The following is a 15,007-nucleotide window of genomic DNA, read 5'->3' as shown; positions in this document are numbered from 1 at the left end:
TCCATGTCTAGTTGGCAGCCGGTATCTAGCGGAGTGCCCCTAGGGTCGGTCCTGGGGCCGGTTTTGTTCAATATCTTCATTAATGATCTGGAGGATGGTGTGGATTGCACTCTCAGCAAGTTTGTGGATGACACTAAACTGGGAGGAGTGGTAGATACACTGGAGGATAGGGATAGGATACAGAGGGACCTAGACAGATTGGAGGATTGGGCCAAAAGAAATCTGATGAGGTTTAACAAGGACAAGTGCAGAGTCCTGCACTTAGGACGGAAGAATCCCAAGCACTGCTACAAATTAGGGACCAAATGGCTAGGCAGCAGTTCTGAGGAGAAGGACCTAGGGGTGACAGTGGATGAGAAGCTGGATATGAGTCAACAGTGTGCCCTTGTTGCCAAGAAGGCCAATGGCATTTTGGGGTGTATAAGTAGGGGCATTGCCAGCAGATCGAGGGACGTGATCGTTCCCCTCTATTCGACATTGGTGAGGCCTCATCTGGAGTACTGTGTCCAGTTTTGGGCCCCACACTACAAGAAGGATGTGGAAAAATTGGAAAAGGTCCAGCGAAGGGCAACAAAAATGATTAGGGGTCTGGAACACATGACTTATGAGGAGAGGCTGAGGGAACTGGGATTGTTTAGTCTATGGAAGAGAAGAATGAGGGGGGATTTGATAGCTGCTTTTAACTACCTGAAAGGTGGATCCAAAGAGGATGGATCTAGACTGTTCTCAGTGATAGCAGATGACAGGACAAGGAGTAATGGTCTCAAGTTGCAGTGGGGGAGATTTAGGTTGGATATTAGGAAAAACTTTTTCACTAGGAGGGTGGTGAAACACTGGAATACGTTACCAAGGGAGGTGGTGGAATCTCCTTCCTTAGAAGTTTTTAAGGTCAGGCTTGACAAAGCCCTGGCTGGGATGATTTAGTTGGGGATTGGTCCTGCTCTGGGCAGGGGGTTGGACTAGATGACCTCCAGAGGTCCCCTCCAACTCTGATATTCTATGATTCTATGATCCCCTCCATAAACATGTCTTAAAGCCAGTTAGGTTTTTTGCCCCCATTACTCCCCTTGAGAAGTTGTTCCAGAACTTCACTGCTTGGATGGTTAGAAACCTTTATCTAATTTCAAGCCTGAACTTATCGATGGCCAGTTTATATCCATTTGTTCTTGTGTCAGCATTGGTCCTTAACTTAAATAATTCTTCCCCCTCCCTGATATTTATCCTGATGTATTTATAGAGAGCAATCATATCTCCCCTCAGCCTTCTTTTGGTTAGAAGTCGCCTCTCAAAACGTAGAGGTAGTGGGGCGGTCACCCCACTCTGGCTCAGAAAGGGTTAAAAGCCAGCCCTTGGAGAGGGCTGGGGCTGAGAGCCAATCAGGAAAAGGCTGGGAGGCAGCCAATCAGGGCCAGGCTGGACCCTATAAAAGGGCTGCAGGGCCAGAAGGCAGTCAGTCTCTTTCCAGCCTTGGAGAGAGGTGGACCTGGCTGCCTGAAAGAGCAAAGGGTACCCTGGACAGTGTAGTGCTGGGGAAGGGCAGGAGGAGCTGGGGGAGCTCCAGCCTGGTAAGCCCCCAAGCAGAAAGCCTGGCTGTCAGGGCCGAAAGAGGTATTAGGGCTGTGGGGAGGCAGCCAGGGAAGGAAGAGTCAACAAGTCCAATCCCCTAGCTGATGATGAGTGGCCACTTCAGTTTGCCCTTGGGGAAGGGGCTAGGTGAAGACTGGCAGTGGGTCACTGAGGTGAGGTGGGCGTAGGAGATTAGGGTTCCCCGGAAAAGGGAGGACCCTGAGTGTGGGGGTACTGCTGCGGGGCAGTACCCAGGAAAAGGGGCACCGTGGAGGGAGGGACACAGGGCCTGAAGTACAGTGGTGGAGACTGACTAGGAAGTAGGTACCGGTAGGGAGACACTGGCCAGCAGGAGGTGCTCTGGGGCTGGGATGAGCTAATTCCTGAGGTAACCAGCAGGAGGTGTCACGGTGGTGAGTGCATGCCATGTTACAGTAGGTTTTCCATTCCTTGGATCATCCTAGTAGCCCTTCTCTGCACTGCTCCAGTTTGAATTCATATTTATTAAACATGGGGGACCAGAATTGCACACACTATTCCAGATGAGGTCTCACCAGTGCCTTTTATAATGGCAATAACCATTTCCCTATCTTTACTGGAAATATCTTGCCTGATGCATTAACCTTTTTCACAGCCACATCACATTGGCAGCTCATATTCATCCTGTGATCAACCAGTACAACCTGTTTTTTCTTCTTTTCTGTTGCTTCCAACTGATAAGCCCCCATCTTATAGCAAAATTTCTTGGTGTTAGTCCCTAAGTGCATAACCTTGCACTATTAAATTTCATCCCATTTCTATTTCTCCAGTTTTCAAGGTCATCCAGATCTTCTTGTATGATATTCCGGTCCTCCCCCATATTGGCAATACCTCCCAACTTTTGGTCATCCACTTATTTTATTAGCATAGTCCTACTCTTTGTGCCAAGATCATTAATAAAAATGTTAAATAAGATTGGTCCCAACGCTGATCTCTGAGGCACTCCACTAGAAACCTTCCTCCAGACTGACTGGAGCCCTCCCCACATCCTGGCATGCTCGGTCCCTGTCCCCGGCATCCAAGCCTGGGCAGGGAGCGGGCCGCCGCTGCCTCCGAGCCAGGCTCTCAGGCAGAACAAGCTCCGTCCCGCTCTCTGCCTGGCTGGCAGGACAGTGGCTGAACGTGTAGAGGGGGAGACGCAGAGAGAAAAGGACAGAGAGCGCCCCCCTCCCACCCGCAGGTAACGTGGGTCAGGGATAGCGCTGCGGCCCAGGCTGGGTGCATGGTGGGTGATCACTGGGCAGGGGAGACACATGGGCTGGTCACATGCCCCCCAGTATAAGGAGGCACCAGTCATATATGCTGGAGATAGACAAGGATGGGCAGGCTGTGGCCACCAGAGAGAATAGAACCAGGAAGAATTCCACACAGCTCCAAGTTTCAAAACAATACCAGGTCTTCAACTGGGAAACTGGAAGACAATTTTAAAGATCCAGCAGGTCCAAGGGAATTGAGAGATGCACGGGACACACCTGTGGATGGTAGCTTGGCCTAACCTGTAAGAAAATCAAGGTTGTCCACAGAGTTCTCCAACCACCCAAGGAAGACAGATGCAGCAGCACAGGAGCTAGCAAACAGAGCTGTAAACAGGGGAGTTTGAGTGGGAGTTCTGTTGGAGGAGAAGGTATTTGTGTTTGTTTGGCTTTGTATTGGTAGTATTTGTATGTGTAGAGGCTTGTAGGGGCTTTGTGCTGGAAGAGAAGCTGAGCCCTGATTAGGGGGTGGGGCTTCACTGACTAGGGGTCCTATAAAGGGAGCAGCCAGTCAGGCGGCGGCACGGACAGCTGCAGCGGCACAGGAGCTAGCAAACAGAGCTGTAAACAGGGGAGTTTGAGTGGGAGTTTGAAAGCGGAGTTTGTCTTGTGGTGCTTGTGTGGGGTTTGGTTTTGCTGTGGGTGGTGGTGTTTTGGTGTGGTTTGTGTTTCCCAGATTAACAGGATTTAGGTGGGAAGGCTATGACAGATTCAGAGGTGGCAGTGGGAGTGACCCATGTAGCAGATGACACAATGAAGATGACTGGATGTGGAAGCTGTGGTATGTACATGATCCTGGAGGGGGCACCTGGTAAGAGTTTTGTCTGCATGAAATGCCGTCTGATAGAGCTGATGGAGGAAAAGATCAGAGGTTTGGAGATGCAGGTGGAAAGTCTGGTAGAGTTTAGGAAGGGGTTTGAGCAGATTATGGAGCAAAGACATGAGGTATCTGAAGGGAAAAGCTCAGACTTGCAGATGGAAGCAGGACTAGGGAATTTTGAGGGGAGACTGGGTGAGGAAAGTGGTCAGTGGAAGCATGTGACTAAAAGAACTAGGCAGAGGAAAAGACGGGCTAGTGAAGGAGAAATAGACCTTCAGAATAGGTTTGCAGAGTTGGAAAATGAAGAAGGGGCTCAGCAGGTAGTCACTGAAGGTGACAGGGCAAGGAAGAAGAGAAGAGCGGTTAGTCCTATAGGAAAAGGGGAAGAGTTAATGGAGATTACACCAAATATGAGCCCCAGGAGGATACAGGATGGGTTAAAAAGGATTACAAGGGAGAATGGGAATGGAAAAAACTTGCAGCCAGAGGGAACAGGGGATAGACTGGAGAATAGCACTGTCACTAGGAAAAGGCAGGTCTATGTGATTGGGGACTCTTTATTGAGAAGAATAGATAGGCCTGTAACCAGAGCTGATCCAGAAAATAGGAGGGTGTGCTGTCTTCCAGGTGCTAAGATACGGGATGTAGACCTGAGGTTAAAAAGGATTCTAAAGGGAGCGGGAAAGAATCCCCTAATTATCCTTCATGTGGGAACAAATGATACGGCTAGATTCTCACTGGAAAGTATTAAGGGAGACTATGTTAGGCTGGGGAGGACGCTTAAGGAAATTGAGGCTCAGGTGATCTTTAGTGGGATTTTGCCTGTTCCTAGAGAAGGGCAACAAAGGTGTGACAAGATTATGACTATCAATAGATGGCTTAGGCAGTGGTGCTATAAGGAGGGCTTTGGGATGTATGGCCATTGGGAGGCATTCATGGATAGAGGACAGTTCTCTCGGGATGGACTTCATCTGAGTAGGGAAGGAAATAGACTTCTAGGATGGAGGCTGGCACAACTGATTAAGAGAGCTTTAAACTAGGAATTTGGGGGAGATGGTTGGGAGATGTCCAGGTAATCTCCACGCCAGAATTTAGCATAGAGTGGAAAGAAAATGAAGTAAGAGTGGATACAGCTGTAGGTAGGAGGAAGGGCAGTGTAGATACAAGTCTAATAGGTTATACTGGTAGTAAAATAACCGTGCCTAATAGGGTACAGAATGTGAGTGAGGCCAAACAGCAAAAATTAAGATGTTTGTACACTAATGCAAGGAGCCTAGGTAACAAAATGGAGGAACTAGAGTTACTGGTGCAGGAAGTGAAACCAGATATTATAGGTATAACAGAGACCTGGTGGAATAGTAGTCATGACTGGGCTACAGGTATTGAAGGGTATGTGCTGTTTAGGAAAGACCGAAATAAAGGTAAAGGTGGTGGAGTAGCACTGTATATCAATGATGAGATAGAATGTAAAGAAATAAGAAGCGATGAAATGGATATGACTGAGTCTGTCTGGGCAATAATTAAATTGGGGAAGAAAACTATTAGAGCCTCCCCTAGGATAGTGCTTGGGGTGTGCTATAGACCACCGGGATCTAATTTGGATATGGATAGAGCCCTTTTTAATGTTTTTAATAAAGTAAATACTAATGGAAACTGTGTGATCATGGGAGACTTTAACTTCCCAGATATAGACTGGAGGATGAGTGCTAGTAATAATAATAGGGCTCAGATTTTCCTAGATGCGATAGCTGATGGATTCCTTCAACAAGTAGTTGCTGAACCGACTAGAGGGGATGCCATTTTAGATCTGGTCTTGGCGAGTAATGAGGATCTCATAGAGGAAATGGTTGTAGGGGATAATCTTGGCTCAAGTGATCATGAGCTAATTCAGTTCAAACTGAATGGAAGGATTAACAAAAATAAATCTGCAACTAGGGTTTTTGATTTCAAAAGGGCTGACTTTCAAAAATTAAGGAAATTAGTTAGGGAAGTGGATTGGACTGAAGAATTTATGGGTTTAAAGGTAGAGGAGGCCTGGGATTATTTTAAATTAAAGCTGCAGAAGCTATCGGAAGCCTGCATCCCAAGAAAGGGGAAAAAATTCATAGGCAGGAGTTGTAGACCAAGCTGGATGAGCAAGCATCTTAGAGAGGTAATTAAGAAAAAGCAGAAAGCATATAGGGAGTGGAAGAAGGGAGGGATCAGTAAGGAAAGCTACCTTATTGAGGTCAGAATATGTAGGGATAAAGTGAGACAGGCTAAAAGTCAAGTAGAGTTGGACCTTGCAAAGGGAATTAAAACCAATAGTAAAAGGTTCTATAGTCATATAAATAGGAAAAAAACAAAGAAAGAAGAAGTGGGACCGCTAAAAACTGAGGATGGAGTGGAGGTCAAGGATAATCTAGGCATGGCCCAATATCTAAACAAATACTTTGCCTCAGTCTTTAATAAGACTAAAGAGGATCTTAGGGATAATGGTAGCATGATAAATGGGAATGAGGATATGGAGGTAGACATCACCATATCTGAGGTAGAAGCGAAACTCAAACAGCTTAATGGGGCTAAATCGGGGGGCCCAGATAATCTTCATCCAAGAATATTAAAAGAATTGGCACAAGAAATTGCAAGCCCATTAGCAAGAATTTTTAATGAATCTGTAAATTCAGGGGTTGTACCATATGATTGGAGAATTGCTAACATAGTTCCTATTTTTAAGAAAGGGAAAAAAAGTGATCCAAGTAATTATAGGCCTGTTAGTTTGACATCTGTAGTATGCAAGGTCTTGGAAAAAATTTTGAAGGAGAAGGTAGTTAAGGACATTGAAGTCAATGGTAAATGGGACAAAATACAACATGGTTTTACAAAAGGTAGATCGTGTCAAACCAACCTGATTTCCTTCTTTGAGAGAGTAACAGATTTTTTAGATAAAGGAAACGCAGTGGATCTAATTTATTTAGATTTTAGTAAGGCGTTTGATACTGTGCCACATGGGGAATTATTAGTTAAATTGGATAAGATGGGCATCAATAGGAAAATTGAAAGGTGGATAGGGAATTGGTTAAAGGGGAGACTACAACGGGTCCTACTGAAAGGTGAACTGTCAAGTTGGAGGGAGGTTACCAGTGGAGTTCCTCAAGGATCAGTTTTGGGACCAATCTTATTTAATCTTTTTATTACTGACCTGGGCACAAAAAGTGGGAGTGTGCTAATAAAGTTTGCAGATGATACAAAGCTGGGAGGTATTGCTAATTTAGAGAAGGACAGGGATACCCTACAGGAGGATCTGGATGACCTTGTAAACTGGAGTAATAGGAATAGGATGAAATTTAATAGTGAGAAGTGTAAGGTCATGCATTTAGGGATTAATAACAAGAATTTTAGTTATAAGCTAGGGACGCATCAACTAGAAGTAACGGAGGAGGAAAAGGACCTTGGAGTATTGGTTGATCATAGGTTGACTATGAGCTGCCAATGTGATATGGCTGTGAAAAAAGCTAATGTCGTCTTGGGATGCATCAGGAGAGGTATTTCCAGTAGGGATAAGGAGGTTTTAGTACCGTTATATAAGGCACTGGTGAGACCTCACCTGGAATACTGTGTGCAGTTCTGGTCTCCCATGTTTAAGAAGGATGAATTCAAACTGGAACAGGTACAGAGAAGGGCTACTAGGATGATCCGAGGAATGGAAAACTTGTCTTATGAAAGGAGACTCAGGGAGCTTGGCTTGTTTAGCCTAACTAAAAGAAGGTTGAGGGGAGATATGATTGCTCTCTATAAATATATCAGAGGGATAAATACCAGAGAGGGAGAGGAATTATTTAAACTCAATACCAATGTGGACACAAGAACAAATGGATATAAACTGGCCACTAGGAAATTTAGATTAGAAATTAGACGAAGGTTTCTAACCATCAGAGGAGTGAAGTTTTGGAATAGCCTTCCGAGGGAAGTAGTGGGGGCAAAAGATCTATCTTGCTTTAAGATTAAACTCGATAAGTTTATGGAGGAGATGGTATGATGGGATAACATGGTTTTGGTAATTAAATATTCATGGTAAATAGGCCCAATGGCCTGTGATGGGTTTTTAGATGGGGTAAGATCCAAGTTACCCGGGAAAGAATTTTCTGTAGTATCTGGCTGATGAATCTTGCCCATATGCTCAGGGTTTAGCTGATCGCCATATTTGGGGTCGGGAAGGAATTTTCCTCCAGGGCAGATTGGAAGGCCCTGGAGGTTTTTCGCCTTCCTCTGTAGCATGGGGCACGGGTCACTTGCTGGAGGATTCTCTGCTCCTTGAGGTCTTCAAACTACAATTTGAGGACTTCAATAGCACAGATATAGGTGTGAGGTCTTTTTTAGGAGTGGTGGGTGAAATTCTGTGGCCTGCATTGTGCAGGAGGTCAGACTAGATGATCATAATGGTCCCTTCTGACCTAAATATCTATGAATCTATGAATCTATGATCCATCTTGGGGTTTCAGTACTCAGAAGAATCAAAAGAATATTCTACAAGGGACAGGTGGACAACAGGACAACGTGCTGCATTCCCAGGGCGAGGCATGAGATATCACACTAAGATTTGATAGGCTTTTGAAGTCAATGGGAAAAGATCCACTGGTGATGGTTCAAAGTAGCACTAATGACACTACATCACAGCATATCTCACAGACAGTAGATGATATCGGGAAATTTTGAAGAGTGGATGTCTAAGCCATCTTCTCTTTAGATCCTTTCTGTCCCATGAGTAAAAGACAGAATGCAGAAGATTCTGAAAGTGAACTACTGGTAAGTGGTGTAGGGTGGACCATTTTGGTTTTGTGGAAAATTGGCCCATATTCTATGAAGAGAAGGGGCTATATAGCTGGATGGTTTCCACCTCAGTAGAAGGGTAACCCATTGCCTCAGAGATAGGCTGGCTAGAGTAGTCAGGTGTGTGTTACATTAATAACAAAAGGAAAATGTAAAAAGAGGGAAGATATAAGCGTTCAGCAGCACAAAATCAAGACATTGAGAACAAAATTAATCAAGGAACCAAAGGATATGAAGAGAAGAAATTTGTAATGGCCTATAGACCAATGCTAGGAGCCTGGGTAACAAACAAGAGCCACTGGAATTCCTAATTTATAAGCATAAATTTGATCTACTTAGTATTACTAAACCCTGGTGGGATGATTCACGTTATTGGAATGTTAAAATCAATTTTAACCTATTTTAGAAAGATCAAGTGGGCAAAAGGGGAGGGAGAGTGGCACTCTTCAAAAGTGACATTACCTGTTTCTGAGTCATGAATAACTTGGAAGAAAATTATCTTGACTATTTATGGATCGTATCCTAACAGATAAAGCACAAGATGGGTGTTAGCTGGTGTCTGCTACAGACGACCTAATCACACTAGGGAACAGGATGACTGGCTCCTTATACCCCTTTTTATAATGTGCAAGGAAAAAAGTTAAAAACAATTACGAGCCAAATCAGCTGAGAAGAAGAATTTAATCCGAAAAATGTGAATGATAATTAGGAATTGTTTAAGAAGACTTTGCTAGATGCCCAAAAAGCAACTATCCCACAACTGAGGAAGAAGGTTGTGCTGGTTAAAAAACTGCTGGTTTAGAGAGGATGAGAAGGCAGCTATAAAAATATATATAGCAAGTGGAAGAAAGAGGAATTTGATGGTAATAAATATAAATCAGAAGCCACGAATTGTAGAAAATTGATAAAGCAAACAAAGGGACACAAGAAGAAATCTATGGCCAACAGTGTTAAAGAAATTAAGGAGTTTTTAAAAGTATATTAGGAACAAAAAGAATCCTGAAAATGATATTGGTCCACTACTAGTTGGAAATGGTAGAATTATAAATAATAATGCAGAAAGGGCAGACGTGATCAATAAATATTTCTGTTCTATATTTGAGAAAAAATAGCGCAGGATGTAACCATATCATATGATAACATTGTTTCCATTCAACTAGTATCCGAGGAGGATGTTAAACAGAAGCTACTAAAGTTAGACATTTTAAAAACAGCAGGTCTGGAAAACGTACATCCAAGAGTGTAAAAAAAAGCTGGCTCAGGAGCTTGTTGGTCTGTTAATGTTGATTTTCAAGATGCATGAGATGACACAGGTAATTGTAGGTCTGCTGGTCTGACGTTGATCCCAGGCAAGATAATGGAGTGGATGATATAGGACTTGGTCAATAAAAAGAGTTAAAGGCGGGTAATATAATAAAAGCGACTCATCACGGGTTTATGAAGATAGATCCTGTCTAAATTTAAGTGAGAATAATTAATCATTGGAACAATTTACCAAGAATTGTGGTGGATTCTCCATCACTGACCATTTTAAAATCGAGATAGGATGTTTTTCTAAAAGCCCTGCTCTAGGAATTACTGTGGGGCAGGTGTCTGGCCTGTGCGATACAGGAGATCAGGCTAGGTGATCACAATGGTCCCTTCTGGCCTTGGAATCTATGAATCCAATCAGAAATAGACACTCTGCACCTCTCACCTTGCAAAGAATCACAATCTTTCTCAGGTCGATGTGGATTATATCTTCAGAAATTTACATCACCCATTATATACATCTCAAAATGAGAACCCTGAAACACTAGCTGGCAAGGACCTGATGACCACATGCAGGCAGCATGTATCAAAAGTTTCCCATTCCAAAGAAGATGCTACTGTCTCCAAATTGTTGGTTTTATCCTCAGAACATCCTCAGAAGTGTAGCTCCATCTATAAAAATTACCACAGACTCAGCCAGCATAGTCTGGAAAGCTCACTGCCACAGTATGACAGCATGGAGGATTGGAATCTCCCACACAGGAAGTTACATATCAACCTCTGACAGTAATTAACTGGGTATTAAAAACATTTCTACCTTATTGCCAGCAGAGAGAGATCCATATGGTCAATGACAACACCACAGCAGTGATTTACATAAACAAACAGGGAGGTGCCCTTGGCACAAAACTACACAGGGAGGGAAGAGCTCTGTGGGAGTGGCACATTCTCCTCAGTCTGTATCCAGTGGCCTTGCACCTAGCAGGGAAAGACAACAACCTAGCAGACCAATTAAGCGGAAAATTATGGACACTCCTGAATAGTCACTGAAAACATTGGTACCAAAAGTGATCCTCACCTGGTGGGGCCATCCAGATGTGGACCTTTCCATAGCTAAACAGAAGGTGAGTGCTGAAAATTGTGCTTGAGAACAGGGTGGTACAGTCATTCCACAGCCTGGAGCCAAAGGCCTCTTTATACATGACCCTCTCTTCCACTCGTACGGATGGAAAAGCAGGACAAGACCAAAATGATTTAAATTGCACCAGCATGAGCCAGACATCGATGGTTCCCTGACCTGCTTCACTTCTCAGCAGGCAGCTATCAATCTCTCCTGGTCTCCCCAGGCCTACTGACTCAGCAACACAGTGAATCTTATCAATCAGACCCAGTCTCCCTTCACCCCACTGCATGGGCAAACTGGACTTTAACCCACTTGGAACTACTTTGTTCAACTGACATTCAAAAGTTTTAGTTCATTCTAGGAAAAAAAACTCATCTCAGACGTGATACAGTTTAAAATCGAAAAGATTAATGCTTTGGACAAACTCCCATCCAATCCATATTGGAGTATTTGCTGCAGCTAAAACTCTAAGGCCTCTCATTATTCTTGTTAAGGTTCATTTCGCAGCCATATCAGCCTCTATTCCACTGCTGACAAAAGATCAGTGTTTGCCCATGAAAAAAAAAATTCCAAGAAGTCTCAACAATATCTACCCTCCTATCAAAAGTTCTACACCTTTGTGGGATCTTAATTTGGTTCTCACAGCTAATGAAGCATCTATATGAGCCAATGAGAAAATGTTCTTTATTCTATTTATCAATTAAAATAGCATTCTTGGGAGCAGTTACATCTGCAAGAAGAGTAAGCAAAGTAGATGTACTCAGAACAGAACCATGCTTTACAATTTTCCAGAAGGACAAAACAGTGCATCCCCAGTTTCTCCCAAAGGTGGCCACGAATTTTCACATCAGTCAATCAATACATTTTACCTCTGTTTTTTCCTGAACCTCATTCACACAAGGCAAGGTAAACACCATATGTTAGATGTTAAAGGAGCTTTAGCTTATTATTTAGACAGGACTAAAGAATTCAGGCATTCTCTGAACGTCTTTATGTTGTACTCTGACAACAACAAAAAGCAGACCAGGTCTTTCCAACCATTACCCAGATGGCTTAAGTACTATGTACTACATTTAACTGCTGTCCATCTCCATGAGGGGATAAAGGTCCCACCCTACCAAAGCCAAGGCAGCTTCAATGGCATGCCTAAGACACGTACCAATTACAGAATTTCATAAAGCCATCAAACAGAGCTTCAGACGCATTTTAAAAAAACCATTGCTCTCTGGACCTAGGGTTCAGCTCTGCTGCTCAATTTGGCAGAGCAGTCATTCAATCTTTTCTTAATTAAGACTCCTCATCCTACCTTTCTTCACAGGACTACTGTTTGGCAATCTATCCCATGCATGGGAATATGTGGAGGCCATTTACTTGTAACCAGAGTTCTTTGAGATGGACTCTGCAAATTCACACTCCCTCGACCACCTTCCCCTCTTCCTCAGAGGCCTAATTACAACATGGACTGGAGGAGGCGATGATGGAAGGACTGAGACGGACAGAGTGCTGGGCGCCCTTTTATAGCCTCTCTTTCAGAACATTCAGGAACAGTGAGGGGGGCGGAGCAAGAGGGGGCGTGTGAGCACTCCAGTGGGCACTGCTATGTAAGAGTCCGTCTTCAGAGCTGCACCAGCCGGCGCATCCCATGAGTGGGCGTATGCAGAGGCCACTCAGAGACCTCCGGGAACATGTAAGTAACCTTTGTTCACTGTGAAGCAAGCGCCGAGATTCTGCTCAACCTGGGCTAGAGAAAAGGAAGGAGGCATAGTCAGAGGTGGATTCATAGATCCACTGACTTTAAGGCCAGAAGGGACCATTGTGATCCTCTAGTCTGCTGGCGTAGCACAGGCAGAGAATTTTACTGAGTGATTAGCATATTTGATGTATTCTGAACTCACCCTTATACCTGCAACTGGACTTTTGGGATCAGCTCCAAACTTGGGTGTTGCAACACTTAACCCCTAGGTGCCCGGCCACCCAGAGGAATTCTCACCCCCAATCTTAGGTGCCCAGGCTCTTCATATGATGCATGGAGATAGTTAAGCACCTACAGGAAGGATCCTCAGAAGACAGCAAACTGGGAAGGGAGCTGCCAAAGCTAGCCAGGAGTGAAATGCAGAGGAAAGGGATGGAGCTTAGATCCAGATCTTCAAAGGTAGTTAGGTGCTTAACTCCTCCCATTGACCTAGACTTTAGGTGCCTGACTGACAGACTGGAGATAGATCCCTCCTTCTGCTCAGGATCTTCAGCTGTGAACTTTCTCTCCTTGAGTGAGGCACCAATGCGAGGTCAACCACTTAATCAGCCCATGCCCTAACAGCAGCTGAAACCCTGAGTTTTCTAACCCAAATCCAACTGTGTGAGACAGATGACCCAACAGCCTAGTGGACAGGGCACTCATCCAGAGCATGGAAGGCTTGTATTCAAATCCTGGCTCTTCCTGATTTGGAACAGGGACTTAAGCCCACCTCCCAGGTGAGTGCTCCAACCACCACACTGTTGGGTGTTCCGGGGTGGGAATCTATCCCACTTGGTATAAGTAATTAGCTATTAATTGAAGCAGGGACTTCAGCCTGGATCTCCCACATCCCAGCTAGTGCCCTAACCACCAGCTTATAGAGTCAGTCTGTCTTAGCTGGGGATTATATTTAATAACTATTTCAACAGAAAGAAAAGGAGGACTTGTGGCACCTTTTCTTTTTGCGGATACAGACGAACCCAGCTGCTGCTCTGAAACCTGTCATTATTTCAACAGAGAAATTCAAAGAAGCCTATCCCAGGAGAACCAATAGCTATGGTATTCACTAGGGATGTGAGAGACAGAGCTGGGATTTGAAGTTGGGTCTCCCTTAAACCTCCCTGAAGGGGGGTTCCAAAGAGGATGGAGCTGGGCTGTTCTCGGTGATGGCAGACGACAGGACAAGGAGCAATGGTCTCAAGCTGCAGTGGGGGAGGTCTAGGTTGGATATTAGGAAAACTATTTCACTAGGAGGGTAGTGAAGCACTGAAATGGGTTACATAGGGAGGTGGTGGAATCTCCATCCTTAGAGGTTTTTAAAGCCCTGGCTGGGGTAATTTAGTTGGTGTTGGTCCTGCTTTGAGCAGGGGGTCGGACTAGATGACCTCCTGAGGTCTCTTCCAACCCTGATATTCTATGATTCTATGATTATCCCAGGTGAATTCCTTAATTACCTGGATGGGCTCATGCACACACACACAATGCATGTTTCGAGGGCTGTCTTTTGTGCTGGTACCAGGTCTCAGGTGTGCACACCTACCAGATAGGGCCCCACAGGTGAGATGGGGGCAGTTTGAGCACCCTGCTTCAGGGCCATCAGGGCTAGGGTTCTGAGTAGCTCATTAGCTCTGGGGTGGTGTCTGGACTTAGGGGTTTTGCACATGCCCACCATGAAAACTTAGTTAACTACAGCTTAGGTAGCAGGTGAGCAGTTTGTTTGAGAATGGTGTTGGCACTTAAATGTTGAACGTAGGTGCCTGAAGGGACAGATAGGCACTTAAGTAACTTTTTGAATTTGGGCCTTTGTGATTGGGGAAAAAAAGAATTTGGATTGTAATCAAAACTCAACCAATGAGGAGCTGCTAAACCAAATCAGACACCCATATATCTCTTTAACGCAGCTGGCCTTGCACCACTCACCCAGCCTCTGTGTCTTGGTTTCTCCATCTGTGAAATGTGGATAATAATACACATCTTTGCAATGGAGTGGAAGCCACTGACAAGTCTCTTTAAGATTTTCAGAGGGAAAAGAGGATGAGGAGAATGTTCATTTTGCAGTGAAATGGTTGAGTAACTGCTTGGGCTAATCCTGTATGTGGTCTTGTTCTCTCCTACCTGAAATGGCTTTCCGTTGGATCAGGTTTGGGACATCCAGCTTTGGGAGCTGATTATATCTGCTTACGTCCACTGTCTCAGTCACTGCATCCAAAGGCACTCCCTCAATCCTAACAGGCTGAAAACCAAAATAAAACAAGTGCCAATGAAATCTTCTTCCTCTCTTGGGTCTCTTCCGTTCCCAGCATTGCCAGAGCCCACAGATCACATATCCTGCCTGTTTTTATGCCTTTACTGTACTTTAACACCTGGGATGATCTGAGACCCTTTTGTGCAGTCACTAATATGGCAGATCA

At 44.5% G+C, this 15,007-nt stretch overlaps 1 protein-coding gene across 1 annotated transcript in view; it reads right to left on the bottom strand.

Annotated features, from left to right (window-relative positions):
* The window catches only part of CIMIP2A (ciliary microtubule inner protein 2A), a 62,427-nt gene that overhangs the window by 20,892 nt on the left and 26,528 nt on the right, over positions 1-15,007 (bottom strand). The window contains exon 4 of the mRNA XM_073314808.1: positions 14,712-14,829. Coding sequence (XP_073170909.1) covers positions 14,712-14,829 — 118 coding nt within the window. The remainder of the gene's footprint in view (positions 1-14,711; positions 14,830-15,007) is intronic.

This window comes from Lepidochelys kempii, chromosome 16, assembly GCF_965140265.1.
Source record: "Lepidochelys kempii isolate rLepKem1 chromosome 16, rLepKem1.hap2, whole genome shotgun sequence".
In the NCBI taxonomy this organism is placed as follows: domain Eukaryota; kingdom Metazoa; phylum Chordata; order Testudines; family Cheloniidae; genus Lepidochelys; species Lepidochelys kempii.
The sequence above is the reverse complement of the archived record's forward strand: the minus strand, read 5'-3'. Positions and strand labels throughout refer to the sequence as shown.